Here is a 14,905-nt window from a genome sequence, read left to right as displayed (position 1 = left end):
CCGTTGTAGTTTTTTCTGTTAGTGTTGAGATTGTGCCAGTTCTCAGTTTTCCGAGTGAAAACTTAACCTTAAAGCAATTCATAAAGTGGCACATAAACGCAGCAGTAACAACAAAAACAACAATAATACTGATTATCCCGCCGATCAATGATCGATGTTGTCTGCGATACGCTTATCTTGTCTGCCTTGTCGACATCAGAGCAATCGATCAGAGGAGTAAAGTCCAGTTCTCTTTTTTACTCGTCCGTCATTTTCACGTAGTTTCTGCCTCAGTCGCTGATATTTGAAACCAGAATGGGAACCGACTTGACTTTTTCCTCTCGTCGGTCCCCTGTTGTGTGTTTACACGGCTGCGTGGCCTCCAGCCAACCTTTAGCTTCCAGTATAGGACTGGGTAAGTGGGTGGAGTGCCGTGGAGAATTGAAACGAAAAGACAGCCAAAAACTTTTATATTCTTATTTCGAAGTATGAGCACAAAGAATCTGACTGCGTGACGCAAAATTTACCAACATGTTTGTAACCCAAAAGACAAAAAATAAAGGGTGACAGTAAAGATTCAGTTGGTATCGTAAGCGCTAATCTGATGCTATTAAACCATCAAATCTCAGCAACTGCTATGAAGACTATGCTGAGCCAAAAAGGGATTTCCGGTATGTGCCAAAACATCATTGCCCATATTTAAACCGTTATAAATGACTTACTTGCCAATAATCTGTTAAACATATGTCAAACGTATCTCTCATGAAAGATATCAAGTCATTTTGAGCCACAAATAAGAGATCTGGCCAAGAGGGCGGCGGCCAAAAAGGGCTGGATTTATTATAGTATTGGTCACAAAGAGTCATAAAGATACTTTTCTTAATCGTATATATATATATCGATGTGCTGTGAATACTTAAAAAAAGAAAAATAATTCGACCTTAAGCTAGATGAAAACACAGGTGAAAATGTATATACATTTTTATATTGGCCACTAAAATTGGATGCACCTGTATTCCAGTCAAAATCCTTCTCCACCTATAAGCTATATGTTTGAAGCCACCTCAGTGTTTATGTTTTGTCTATAAGATGTTAGAAAGTCTTAGATACTGGTTTGGTCCAACCAGCAATTTAAGACTGAAAGATATTCAGTTCACCGATGGATCACTTTGTAAACCCTTGCAGCTGGATACCAGAACCTTATGTCAGGCTTCCTTGTGGGACTTGACAATGCATTAGTTAAAATAGATACAACAGAGCATATAGGTCAGAATCCCGATTATAGGTATAAAATTGTTATTGTGTCGATCATTTCTCGTAATGTCTTGTTTCACCTAGCTTGATTGTGATTGGCTGATTTGTTTTAAAAAATCAATACATCTCACAATATTGATTAGTATTCCAGTTAGAGTAGTATATGTATATGATCCCCTCACGGAGCCGGTTCTGTCTATGCTTTCATTTCTGTTTAATATACTGTATTCTGGTGCTTCTGAGATACAAATATAAGTAGAATATAGTTTGCAGAGCCCCGAAACTGACAGTATCTGTGGAGTCCTCAGCCATTGGATATGGATCGTGGATCTTTTGAGCCAATATTGATCATGTGCCCCATCACATGAGCCAAGGTATGAAAAAAGGCGTAGGTCATTATCAGCAGAGGTTTCGGGTGAAACCATTGTAAAACTTTGCCTCACCCTGTCATGTGACCTATTGACAACACCTGACACAAGATGTGATTTGGGGTTGAGGTGAAGGTGACTCGGAGGGGATCTCAAAACTGCATTTTAGGTAAGCCACCTCCACTGATCTTTCCAAGATGGTCATTCACAGTGGACATAGATGGCCTCTTTCACTCCTCTTTTAAGCCATCTGTCTTCTCTGTCCAAAATGTGAATATTGGAATCCTCAAAAGAGTGACCTTTATCCTTTAAATGTCTTATCCTGTCAAGCTGGGGGCTGTTTGGTTTCTTCAGTGTAGAGGTCTGAGCACTCCAATGGGTAACCAATTTTTGTCTGAGGGTGTGGCTGGGTCTGAAGTGTACTGGGATATCGTGCTTGGAGATTCAGAGAATAATATCTGCATGATTAAGCTCTAGCAGTACTTAATCAAGAACAGGGAAAGGGAGCTGGTGGTTGAAGTCTAAAGCAAAAATGGTTTGCATGACATAAATGAGATGGTATTTAAATTTATTTTAAAAAAGCGTTGTGAACAGTAGAAAATTCTAAACACATTTCAGCATTACCATTTTAAAAAAGGAGTGTCAAATGAACTTATAAGAGAAAAGTGTTCAGTCACACATATTCACTTAATTGTATATTGATTATATAACCAGTTATGTGGGCCAAAAAAGGCTAAACAGTAATTACACATTTGCTTATAGAAGTGAGCATAAATCTGGTTTGTTGGTGTTTTGTGACATCTACAATAAATATATAAGCTCATTTGTAAATCTAAAAAGCTAAATTGGGCTGTGAGAAAAGAATTCAGCTAAAACATGATGTGGGAGTGTTCTTTTTGTCAAATTATGCTGGAGTGTATGGAGGTAAGGACCTAAATGCAAAGACGCTGAGAGTTAAATGTCAAAAGCTGTTTATTTGTAAGCTGTTGTAATAAAAAAGTGGAAAGTGGAAACAGATCGGTAACAAGAAACAGGTGAAACTAATCAAAACTAACAAGAGAGATCCACAAGTACAAATAGGCGCAGTGATTTCTATATGAATACTTTTAGAACAACAAAATTGTCGTAAAATTGCATGCAGCCAACAGGAAGAAAAAAAAAAACAAACATACAAAAACCCCAAAGATGAGCATTATTACTGATGCTCATCAGGGATAAACAAAGACATTAGATGCTATTAAAAATATTTTAAACCCCCCTACTATCTGAGCACAGAGGTCAGAGGGGTTGTTCCAGGAATGGTGACACTGTGACTTGACTCATCATTAGGAGGTGAGTTTACATAACATAACATGCTTTGGACCAGGTTTGGTTTGCAGCATAAGTTACTATGGTGATGTACCCTGGTAAGAAAAGAACCACTGTCACAGTATAGAAAGCCCTGGGTTAGGTTATGTGGATAAAACCAAATCCAGCTTTGTTGTACAGGCCTCAGAACACCAAAATAAATAGTGAAGAATTAAAAGCCCAAGAAAACGCAAAACCCAGGGCCCAAGACCCCGGACCATGACAATTTCATGCTAGGAATGCTGTTGTGATCTAATATGTTGCACAAACCAGTCACATCCATCAGTCATGGGTACATATTTGTGTCCAGATGTCCTGAAGCGCGGTGGCAATGCGGCAGATGCTGCAGTTGCCATAGCAGCAGCCCTGGCAGTAACAGAGCCGTGCAGCACCGGCCCTGGTGGAGACGCCTTCTGCTTGTTCTACAACGGAAACACTGGAGAGATCAGAGGGATTAATGGCAGGTGGGGAATCCTTTGGTGCTTTCCTTGTTTTTCCCTATGTGTGCAAAAATAAACCGAACCTCTCTCTGTGTCCTCAGTGGTCATTCTCCCCGAGCACTGACCCTGGACTTCCTGGAAGGACAAGGTTACACCGCAGAGAAGCCTCCTTCAGTGTTTGATGCTCTGAATGTTACAGTCCCTGGGGCCCCAGCATGTTGGTGTGATACTGTGCAGCTGCTAGGAAGTCACAAGGTTTACTTATGTTTGTCTTCTATATCTGTGACATGGGAGTGTTTTATAGAACACTCTGGCAGCCCGTCTGAGATAAATCATTTGACTGAGGTAAATACCTATAAACCCTGCAGAAGTGACCAGCATGCACAAACATGCCTGGAAATAGGACTTGACTTTGAACCAAAGAGACATCAACAAAGAATGGAAAAGCTTATCATTGCCTCTGTAGAGATTTCCTTTATTTGGTCACAGCTGCAATAACTTGTCCATCTATGGTTAAATTTGATGCAGGTCCTTGAAAGTGGGGACAAAGTCTATCTAAAAAAACAAACAAAAAAGACTCCCATTATATTCAAAGACTCCCATTATATTCAAAGACTCCCATTATATTGGAAGCAACAGAGATCAATATGACTTGTTCATTACTTCTCACCTTATATGTAGGTTAAATGACGTGCAATGTAAATGGCGGTGAAGGAAAATCAAACACATTGCTTGATGACCAACATTCAAATTAGTGGAATTCCCTCAGAAAATTGTAAATTAGTTGTATCCTTTGCTTATTTTGTCACGGAGCAGTATCTCACTCTTCCTGTTCAGTTCAGTTTCCTGTTACATGCATGTGTTTCCTCTGCCTACTTTGCTAGCTGTCCTTACAGGAGGTCCTGAGTGGGGCTGTGGAACTAGCAGAGGTGGGGTTTCCTGTGGCTGAGTTAACAGCTCACCACTGGGCGAACTGGGTGTCTGCTTTGAGGGATGCTGGAAAGGAACTGGGTGTAGAATTGATGATTGACGGTCATGCGCCCAAATGTGGACAAGTATTCCAAAACACTGGCCTGGCTCGAACTTTGAAGGTAAATCCACAGGTCACTTGAGGAGCAGAAGGTCATTTATTTCTAATAACTTGTGTTATTCACACAAGAAGGAAACACAACAATGTAGAAGTTGTGAGAAACCCCTGTTTGTTCTGTGTCATTATAGGAGTTTTCTAAATTTAACTTAGCCTTTTATACTACAAGGCCTTGGATAAGCCCAGAGGTATCATAGGAAGTTAAATCTCTAAGAGAAGAGTAATGGAACAGTGGAGAGGAAGTAGTGAAAGCAGAACAACAATAGATAATGGGGATTAGATAGAAATGGATGGATGTATGTGATACTTTTAAAAGCTTGTCTTTGGGCAGAAAAGCCCCATCTGAGGATATAAGGGCAGCAAAATGGCTCATGTGGTGTCAGCATTCTGGCTGTACAGCTTGGCAAGACCTGGCAAAATTCGACAGGGTACAGTGTGTAACAAGATAGTCAGTAGAGGGAAAAAAGGATTTGTGTGATGTATTGCTTCTGACAAATAAAATGGTGATTATGTTTTAAGTGTAGTTTTAAAAGTTACTGTGAGTAATTTGTTATGACCTGAAGCCAATAAAGCTTCAGGTCATAACAAATTTATTCAGCTACTGAAATGCGAATGCTGCTTTTTTTAGTGCCATGTGTCAGTACTGTAAGTACTCCACCTTAATGCATATTTTAGTGGTGACTCACAAGCAGGCAACCACACACTCAGATAAACACACAATGACATAAGCCATGGTTTTCTTTAGTCTGACTGACTCCGGAATCTATGAAATGACAATAGTTGTATAAATGTGCCATTACATATACAAAATTAGACACAGAGTCATGGCTGAACATTCACATGGATTGAAATCAATTCAAACAATCAAGCGTTTATAATACCATAACGCAGGAAGATGGCCAAATGTGCCCTATCTCAACACCCACAGACACACGCACACACCTACACTCATGACCATGAGGCAGTGGAAAGAACAGCGATGACCTCAGCCTCATTGATGATTAGATTCTTTGATTGTTCTTCGATAGTTTTGCGTGACTTCACTGTGGGGCAAAGTCACAAGCACACACACACACACACACACACACACACACACACACACACACACACACACACACACACACACACACACACACACATTGACTGGAGTGAACTTTTAAACGCTGGACAAGTGTTCCTCGATATCATGTTAACCACCATCTGTAAAACGTTTTGTACTGTGGCTGAGTGAGCAGTACATGAGCTCATGTATCGACAGGAGCTCGGTGAGCGTGGCAAGCCAGCTTTCTACCAGGGCAGAGTGGCCCAGGCCATTGTTGACGTCATCAACCAAAATGGGGGAGTCATGACCTTGGGTGACCTGAGCAGCCATGACAGCGAGGTCATCACCCCCATAAGCACAGAGTACAAGGTCAGAAACCAAAGATGCCGGTCATGTGTGTATTTTAATAACATGGTCAGCAGAATGAACTTGACTTCACTGTGTGTTTAGGGTGTACGTCTGTGGGAGCTTCCTCCTAACAGTCAGGGACTGGCTGCCCTGCTCATGCTCAACATCCTGGAGAACTTTCCTCAACTCAAAGGTAACCACAGGGACAGTGAAGAAGTCCCTGCCAGGTGCATTATTGCCTGTTGTAAAATCTTAAGTATACAGTAAATATGAGTCTGGAGAAGTGGCTGAGTCATAAAAATAAAAACCATATATCTCCTACATTTTCATAAATCACATTTTATAACCCAACCCAGTTAGTTACAGTGTTCTGCCTGTTTGTCCCAGCCCAGCGCAGGGGAAATAAAAAGCTGCTCAGCAGAAAAACTAAAGAGACATTCAAAATATAAATAAAACAGTAAAATTAAAATGGATTTTCCTGCATTATGGAAGTCAGCTCGCTGGTGATTTCACTGGCCCGACCTGCCGTCCCTGTGCTGGAACACATCGCAGTGTGCTCTGATCTACCTTTGACCAAAAAGGGAAAAGGATATGCTTGTCCACAAAAACTAACCTCTATGAGGTTAATTTTTTTCCAAATAGCAGGGATGCCAAACATGAGGTCCCGGGGGCCAGAATCTGTCCAGCAAAGACTCTAAACCGGCCCCCTGGACCGCTTTGGAAAATATGAAGAAAGCTTTATCTGTAACTGTAATTGATAAGGACCTTCCCCGTGGCCATTTATACTCCACCAAAGTAATTATGTGATAGATATACAGTGAAAAGCTAGAAATCTTTCTGTTTTTTATGCTATTTACTACAGGTTTTTTCCCCCCATGGGCTCCACATTTATAAAAAGAGATTTTTTTTGTGAATTACCATTTTATATTTACAGGAGAGACTGGACAATGAGCTATAGCAACTTTTTTCTATAGTTTTACACATTAATTTCTTCTAATTTAAGTCCAAAGAGTCCTAATTAATTCATTTCTTTCACTACAGCACCACTTCTTTATCACGTAACTTATGTTATCTTATGGATTAAATTTGTACTACTTCTTTACACTGACAGAAAGTAAATTGTAAAATAAGTAACTGTTTTTGTTTTTGTGCAGTCAGAGTTCATGAACCTACATACTTGGCTTTTCCTGGGCCCTATAATACATTTCTATGTGTTTGTGTGTGTGCGTATGTGTGTGTGTGTAGCTAAAGGCCATAACAGCTCTGACTATATCCATGTACTGGTTGAGGCTGTGCGATTGGCTCTAACAGATGCTCTGCGTTACCTGGGTGACTCAAGTCATGTGACTATCCCTTTGGAAACCTTGCTGGACAAGGGCTACAGTCACCAGCGAGCACAGCTCATCAGCACGGACAGGTGTGTGTTTCTGCGTGTGTATATCTGTTAGTACCAGTGTGTACCAGTCGTCCTCTGTTGACTTTAGATAGGTCTGTAGACTTATACTTCCCCTGACCTGAGCGCCCATCCCTTCTCGTCTCTTCCCTCACATTCACCCAGGGCGTGTGTCGTTGTGTGAGTGTATATTTTAGAAACAATGTGTTATATTGTTGAGGACTTTGAACTTGATCTGGTCTTTATCAGGGGAAAGACAAACAGACTATAAAAGTTAACAACAACACAATAATTGTATTAACATATATTGATGTATACCAGGTATTAAATCCTGCTTTTTTGAAATTGCCGAGTTCATTTCGGTGTCACTGCACCATCAAACACACAAATCCACACACTAATTCTACGTCTCGCTTCCATTGGTTGTCAACTTAACCTAAATGAGTCAACCAGGTCCAAATGAGGCGTCAATTTGATTCTGATGTCTTGTTATCCTCACAACCTCTTCACACTTTTAATGTTTAGATGCTTCTAATAAACTAGGCAATAATGGGAAGTCATATAAAAACAGGAAATTATAAATATTTTTTACTGCACTGCAATAATCTGGTTATTGTAAAAGAAATAGAAATCTACAGATAAAGGTACTTTAAGGCAGGAAAACTCCTCAACCCTCGTTCATACCTGTAATATTGTGTTTATGGAAACATTTATTGCATAAGTATGAAACCTTTCAATTATCTTTGCAAACTTGGTAGTTTGGTTTTGTTCTTAAACCAACACGTTTTCTTTTCAGTCTACTTGAGTCTTAATTTTTCTTTCATTTTCCAAATATTTTAATAAATCAATAGTAAAAAACAGACCTGTCAGGTGAACTTATTAATGAATATGATTGTTCTTGTATGTTTGTGTGACTCTGCAGGGCCATGGAGCGAGTGGAGCCCGGCCTGATGACAGGAAGTGACACGGTGTATTTCTGTGTGATAGACAGTGAGAGGAATGCATGCTCCTTTGTCAACAGCAACTATATGGGCTTTGGGACGGGGCTGGTCCCTAAAGACTGTGGATTCTCACTACAGGTCTGAAGGGTCAGAAAGAGAATGTCTTTATTTGTGCGCATGTAAGGTAGCAATGGCGTTTATCTGTTTGATTTACTGAAAGACTAGGAATTCTTCTAAATCATGGAAAAATGCTAAGAATTTAGTGTAATATGAGATTATGCTTCAAATAATTAGGGTCATTTTTAAAGTGATCAGCATAAAACAAGATCCTGCATTACCACACTTTCAGCTGATTTCTCAGCTTGCCTCTTATATACCGCATTAATAAAGCTCTATAGGTTTTTATAATTACAATAAACTTCCCAGTAACACAGCAGCACATATGTAAGAGAATTTTACATGAACATGAATGCTGCCGTGTGAAACTAAGGGAAAAAAGACATATAAAATGAAGCCTGGGTGGAAAAAGTTGTAGATTTTCATATTTCATTACCTTAATTTGCATGCTCACATTACCTTACAAGCTCATTTTTGTTGTGCATGTAAATGTATTGATGAAGTCATGAAGACATTGTAGCCTCCTAAACTGGAACCACATAGACTGAAGCATAAAACATAAGTGTTTAAGCTAAAAGGGTTGAATTCTGATTTCTTTGTTCTATCTCTGCAGAATCGCGGCGCTAACTTTTCCCTGTGCCGTAATCACATAAACTGCGTTGCTGGGAGGAAGCGGGTGTATCACACCATTATACCTGCACTCCTCACCGATTCAACAACCACATCACAAAAACCCCGGCTCCTTGCTGCTCTCGGCGTGATGGGAGCTTTTATGCAACCACAAGGACACGTACAGGTACAGAGTCAGCAAGCGTCACAGAGCAACAATGTGGGGCATAATTATATTTTTATTCTAATAATAGACACACACACACACACACACATATATATATATATATATATATATATATATATATATACACACACAGCGGGGCAAAAAAGTATTTAGTCAGCCACCGATTGTGCAAGTTCCCCCACTTAAAATGATGACAGAGGTCAGTAATTTGCACCAGAGGTACACTTCAACTGTGAGAGACAGAATGTGAAAAAAAATCCATGAATCCACATGGTAGGATTTGTAAAGAATTTATTCGTAAATCAGGGTGGAAAATAAGTATTTGGTCAATAACAAAAATACAACTCAATACTTTGTAACATAACCTTTGTTGGCAATAACAGAGGTCAAACGTTTACTATAGGTCTTTACCAGGTTTGCACACACAGTAGCTGGTATTTTGGCCCATTCCTCCATGCAGATCTTCTCGAGAGCAGTGATGTTTTGGGGCTGTCGCCGAGCAACACGGACTTTCAACTCCCGCCACAGATTTTCTATGGGGTTGAGGTCTGGAGACTGGCTAGGCCACTCCAGGACTTTCAAATGCTTCTTACGGAGCCACTCCTTTGTTGCCCGGGCGGTGTGTTTTGGATCATTGTCATGTTGGAAGACCCAGCCTCGTTTCATCTTCAAAGTTCTCACTGATGGAAGGAGGTTTTGGCTCAAAATCTCACGATACATGGCCCCATTCATTCTGTCCTTAACACGGATCAGTCGTCCTGTCCCCTTGGCAGAAAAACAGCCCCATAGCATGATGTTTCCACCCCCATGCTTCACAGTAGGTATGGTGTTCTTGGGATGCAACTCAGTATTCTTCTCCCTCCAAACACGACGAGTTGAGTTTATACCAAAAAGTTCTACTTTGGTTTCATCTGACCACATGACATTCTCCCAATCCTCTGCTGTATCATCCATGTGCTCTCTGGCAAACTTCAGACGGGCCTGGACATGCACTGGCTTCAGCAGCGGAACACGTCTGGCACTGCGGGATTTGATTCCCTGCCGTTGTAGTGTGTTACTGATGGTGACCTTTGTTACTTTGGTCCCAGCTCTCTGCAGGTCATTCACCAGGTCCCCCCGTGTGGTTCTGGGATCTTTGCTCACCGTTCTCATGATCATTTTGACCCCACGGGATGAGATCTTGCGTGGAGCCCCAGATCGAGGGAGATTATCAGTGGTCTTGTATGTCTTCCATTTTCTGATGATTGCTCCCACAGTTGATTTTTTCACACCAAGCTGCTTGCCTATTGTAGATTCACTCTTCCCAGTCTGGTGCAGGTCTACAATACTTTTCCTGGTGTCCTTCGAAAGCTCTTTGGTCTTGGCCATGGCGGAGTTTGGAGTCTGACTGTTTGAGGCTGTGGACAGGTGTCTTTTATACAGATGATGAGTTCAAACAGGTGCCATTCATACAGGTAACGAGTGGGGGACAGAAAAGCTTCTTACAGAAGACGTTACAGGTCTGTGAGAGCCAGAGATTTTCCTTGTTTGAGGTGACCAAATACTTATTTTCCACCCTAATTTATGAATAAATTCTTTACAAATCCTACCATGTGAATTCATGGATTTTTTTTTCACATTCTGTCTCTCACAGTTGAAGTGTACCTCTGGTGCAAATTACTGACCTCTGTCATCATTTTAAGTGGGGGAACTTGCACAATCGGTGGCTGACTAAATACTTTTTTGCCCCACTGTGTATATATATATATATATATATATATATATATATATATATATATATATATATATAATCTCAAAAGAGAGAGCAGAAGGTTTGATTTTTAACATGAATATTTTGTCATTGGCAGAGCTAGTTTAATGTCACTACACTTATATCCAACTTGACTTCAGTGTCATCAGATATATGTCGTTCAATCTCGTGACCAATGCTGCTCTTGCGTTAGGTGCTGTTAAACATGATGGAGTTTGGGATGAATCCTCAGCAAGCCCTGGATGCACCTAGAGTCTATGTAGAGTATGACCACAAAAGTAGGCCTGCACAAAAACACACACACAAACACGCGCCGTTATAGCAAATGTTAGAATCATTTGCAAGCTTAAAGAGCAGAAGAACATTATGTCTTGATTAATGATCAGTAACATTGTGTGTTTAGTCAAAATATTGATTAGATAAGTCATTCGGACATTCATTTATGCCACTATAACAGATTGTTTGCATGAAGTGAAGCACTATCGCTTTGGATCAGTGCTGCCTGCTACACGGCGATGTGGAACTCGCTTCATTGTGGACAGTTATGCTGGTGTTGAGCCCTAGTGCTTCCTGGGTTGTTCTTGAACATGCTGACTGATTTCCTCTGATCTGAGGGTGACATTTGGCAAAGTGGTGACACATCAGAATAAATTGCACTTATGTACAGTCGTTTGAAATGATGATCTGATGAACTGTACTTGTGTGGAAATGGCTCAATTGGACCTTTCCAACAATTCTTCTTTTGAGAGTTTCACTGAGTTCTTGGCCTTTCTCTTTGTTCCCAGTATTGGTCAGACCAATCTTTTTATAGTGGCAAAGAGAAACCACTAGTTGTAATCAATCATGATCATTAAGTTAAATGATTAAAAGGCTCTTTGTCATGTTATGCTAAAAGATTCTTCAGCACCACAAGATTTAACTGCATTTATATTTGAACCTTTTTATCATGTGTGGAGAAAATCCAAAATAAATTCAAACTTGTGGACCCAATTCTTGCTTTTAGCCATTAAAGATGTATGCTGTACAATCAAGTGTGTTCAAGTGTATAATTGGCTCATGTGCTTGTGTATTTTTTATTTTTGTCATATGAAATGCACATTAAGCTGTTTGGTAGTTAATGTGCCATTGAAACACATGTAAACATAGCAACTAACTTTGCCATAAAATATGTTGCCATGCATTTTATTAAGTGGTTGGCTGGTAGTCAAATCAGCTGTTCAGCGTGATGTAACATCATTTGTTAAGTAGATGAGACTTTCCTTAAAAATGCTGATGTCATCTCTCATTTTTTTCTTTTGTTTTTTACTTTTGGAAACACTTGAGAAGAAAACTCCTCTAAATTATGTTGTATGTGGTCACATTTTTCCCAGCTGGTCAGTGGTTGGTTAACCTGGAGGAGGGGATCGACCAGAAGGTAGCTGAGGAACTGAAAAGACGAGGACACCGTGTCAACTGGCCAGTGTCAGGTACACATAATTAACTGTTTGCTCACTATTAATAGTTCCATTCAATTTTTCTGTGTAATTTATGTCATACTTCTAAAAAACTGATCATTCTTTTGAAAACGCTACATCCCGATGAACAGAATCAACTTTTTGGGATCATTCTCTTGCTCATTAATGAAAGCGATTGAAGAAAAGCAGGAAAAACACCTTTGTAGTGCAAAATGTCACCAAAACAGTTACTTTCGAAGGCCTTTGCTCTTAGTCGTAAGTCAAGGTAATACGTTTCAGTTCTTTAGTCACGACTTATGTCATTAAAAGTTAATGTGTGACATTAATTATTATATTGATGTGCAATACACTAACGGCAGTAAACAAATGAGACCATTTCTTAGAATAACCATGAGGTTCAAATCAGCGGCATTAGACCGCAGTTCTCATAAACCCTTTTGCTTCCTGTTGTTAACAGGATGTTTGTACTTGTTCCTCTTACGTGCTGCTTACGATGGCTCTCTGGTTTTTCTGAGTGTGAATATGATGCGTGCATCAACTTTTGCCTATCCAAGATTTTCCCACTGTGATAGTCGGATCATAGTGCGATCAGCTTCTTGTACAACTAGCAGCACAGAATATAAAATATGCTGAAGAGTTCACATTTCTGCATTTTGAAGTTAATTTTGTATCAAATTCCATGTTGTGGTTTAATGTTAATTTAAAACCATTAACAAAATTTATCATAAAAGACTCAGTTCAGGATAATTTTAATGAAATATTATTTGATAATAAAAGGTTTTAGCTAGAGGAATAAAAAGTCAAATAAAAACAATCCTCCCCACTGTCCTTGTGTTTGACTGTATTTTCTACAAAATGCTAACCAGTGAAGCCGGTTTTAACCTTTGAACTTTTTGTTTTAAGTTTTTGTGATTAATGATTTACAAATCTAAAATATCTAACTGTTCAAAACCTGTCAGTGAAGAAAAGAACAGTGCACGCATCTCCCTACTGCTCATCTTCATATCCTCTGGTTTACATGTTCTACCTATTTTCAGACTCTGACTAACACTCCAAAAACCTTGATTTCATGATGCTAGCATGCTAATTAGACTTAGAATGTATTTTCATTTGTTGTACCTACAGTCCATACAGCTCAGCGGGTTTTTGCATCTTCCTTTTCATTCACACACACAGGCCACAAGAGGTCTCAGTTTGGGCGGGGGCAGATCATCGCAGTGGGGGATTGGTGGAATCCGTCTGTCACCCAAGGGGATCGTCCTTCCAGGGTGCTTTGGGCAGGATCGGATCCCAGAGCAGATGGATGTGCTCAGGGGTACTAGAAAATGCTCTTGCCTTGTTAATGATGTAATCAGAAGATTTCATCATAGAACTACTTGAAAAGAAATGCCTACAAATGTTGTGCAGTACACAGGTTGTTATTTGTCAGCTGATATTTGACAGTGAGCTTTATAACTCTTTCAAAAACCATTGTACCTTCAAGAAGTGCCTTGTGGAATCATGTTTTTATGCCTGTGTTCACTAGATGTTGAGTTAAAGCACATTTGCTGAATGTAGAGTTTAGTATAAATCAGCACAACCTCAGATTATTTATAATGTGAAAAGTGACAAACAGGAAGATCTTTATCTTTGCTGCATTGATGCCAAAGATGTCCTTCCTCAACTCTGTGTTTTGGCAGAGATAATTATCTGTTTCAGTCTCTTTAATTAGCTGGTGCTGATTTGAAGTTTGCTAGAAATGCAGTGTTGTTCCCTACATAAACCTCCGTCCTCAATAAGTTATCATTCCATTTTTACTCTGCTCTGAATTATGTACATCAGTATTATAGTGTCAGCGTTAAAAATTCTATTTTGCATAATGTTGCTTTTCCTTTTTTTCTGTGAATCATTTTCTGTTATTGTTAACATCTCATCAATTAAAACATCAGTATTTCAGATTTTCTGTCAGTGAAATACGCTTCATCAGTTCGCATTAACTTAAATCTGCCAAATACATATACGTGTGCATTTATTTTAAGTTGCTGTTTGAATCTTTGGTTCTAATTTTATAGTTGTTTCTGAATTGCTTGCAGCTTTAGCCCCTGATGTCAGAATCAAACAGCAGTACAAAACATATTTTATGAATTGTGCTTTTACACTGTTAGAGTAGAAGTACACCGATCAGGCATAACATTATGAGCACTGAGAGGTGACGTAAATAACACTGATTATCTCTTCATCATGGCATCTGTTAGTGAGTGGGACATATTAGGAAGAAAGTGAATATTTTGTGCTTGAAATTAATGTGTTAGAACCAGAAAAATGGGCAAGTGTAAGGATTTGAGCCAGTTTGACAAACTTTAATCTCCAAAACCACAGCACTTGTGGGCTGTTCCTGGTTTGCAGTGGTCAGTATCTATCAAAAGTGGTCCAAGGAAGGATGAGTGGTGAATCGGCAGCAGAGTCATCAGTGGCCAACGCTGATTGATGCACGTGACATACGAAGGCTGGCCTGTGTGGTCCGATCCAAAAGACGACCTGCTGTAGTTCAAATTGCTGAAATTCCCAGTGCCCGAGATCTCAGTCCAATCGAGCATCTGTGGGATGTGC

The 14,905-nt window shown here is 39.7% G+C and overlaps 1 protein-coding gene across 1 annotated transcript; it reads left to right on the top strand.

Annotated features, from left to right (window-relative positions):
* Window positions 1-202: 202 nt before the first annotated feature.
* On the top strand, window positions 203-14,251 carry LOC146688956 (uncharacterized). Its single transcript, XM_085436253.1, has 12 exons — window positions 203-394; window positions 3,259-3,412; window positions 3,490-3,643; window positions 4,273-4,479; window positions 5,734-5,886; window positions 5,968-6,058; window positions 7,111-7,282; window positions 8,181-8,337; window positions 8,930-9,112; window positions 11,056-11,140; window positions 12,233-12,328; window positions 13,493-14,251. Exons 1-12 carry the CDS (start codon window positions 295-297, stop codon window positions 13,636-13,638), a joined length of 1,698 nt encoding a protein of 565 aa, XP_085292379.1. The 5' UTR covers window positions 203-294; the 3' UTR covers window positions 13,639-14,251.
* Window positions 14,252-14,905: the final 654 nt, after the last annotated feature.

The sequence above is a fragment of the Copadichromis virginalis genome, linkage group LG17 (genome assembly GCF_057382275.1).
Source record: "Copadichromis virginalis isolate Kocher_CV1m ecotype Utaka linkage group LG17, C_Virginalis_male_GT1.1, whole genome shotgun sequence".
NCBI classification, from domain to species: Eukaryota; Metazoa; Chordata; class Actinopteri; order Cichliformes; family Cichlidae; genus Copadichromis; species Copadichromis virginalis.
Note: the sequence above shows the minus strand (reverse complement) of the source record. Positions and strands in the feature narration are given on the sequence as shown.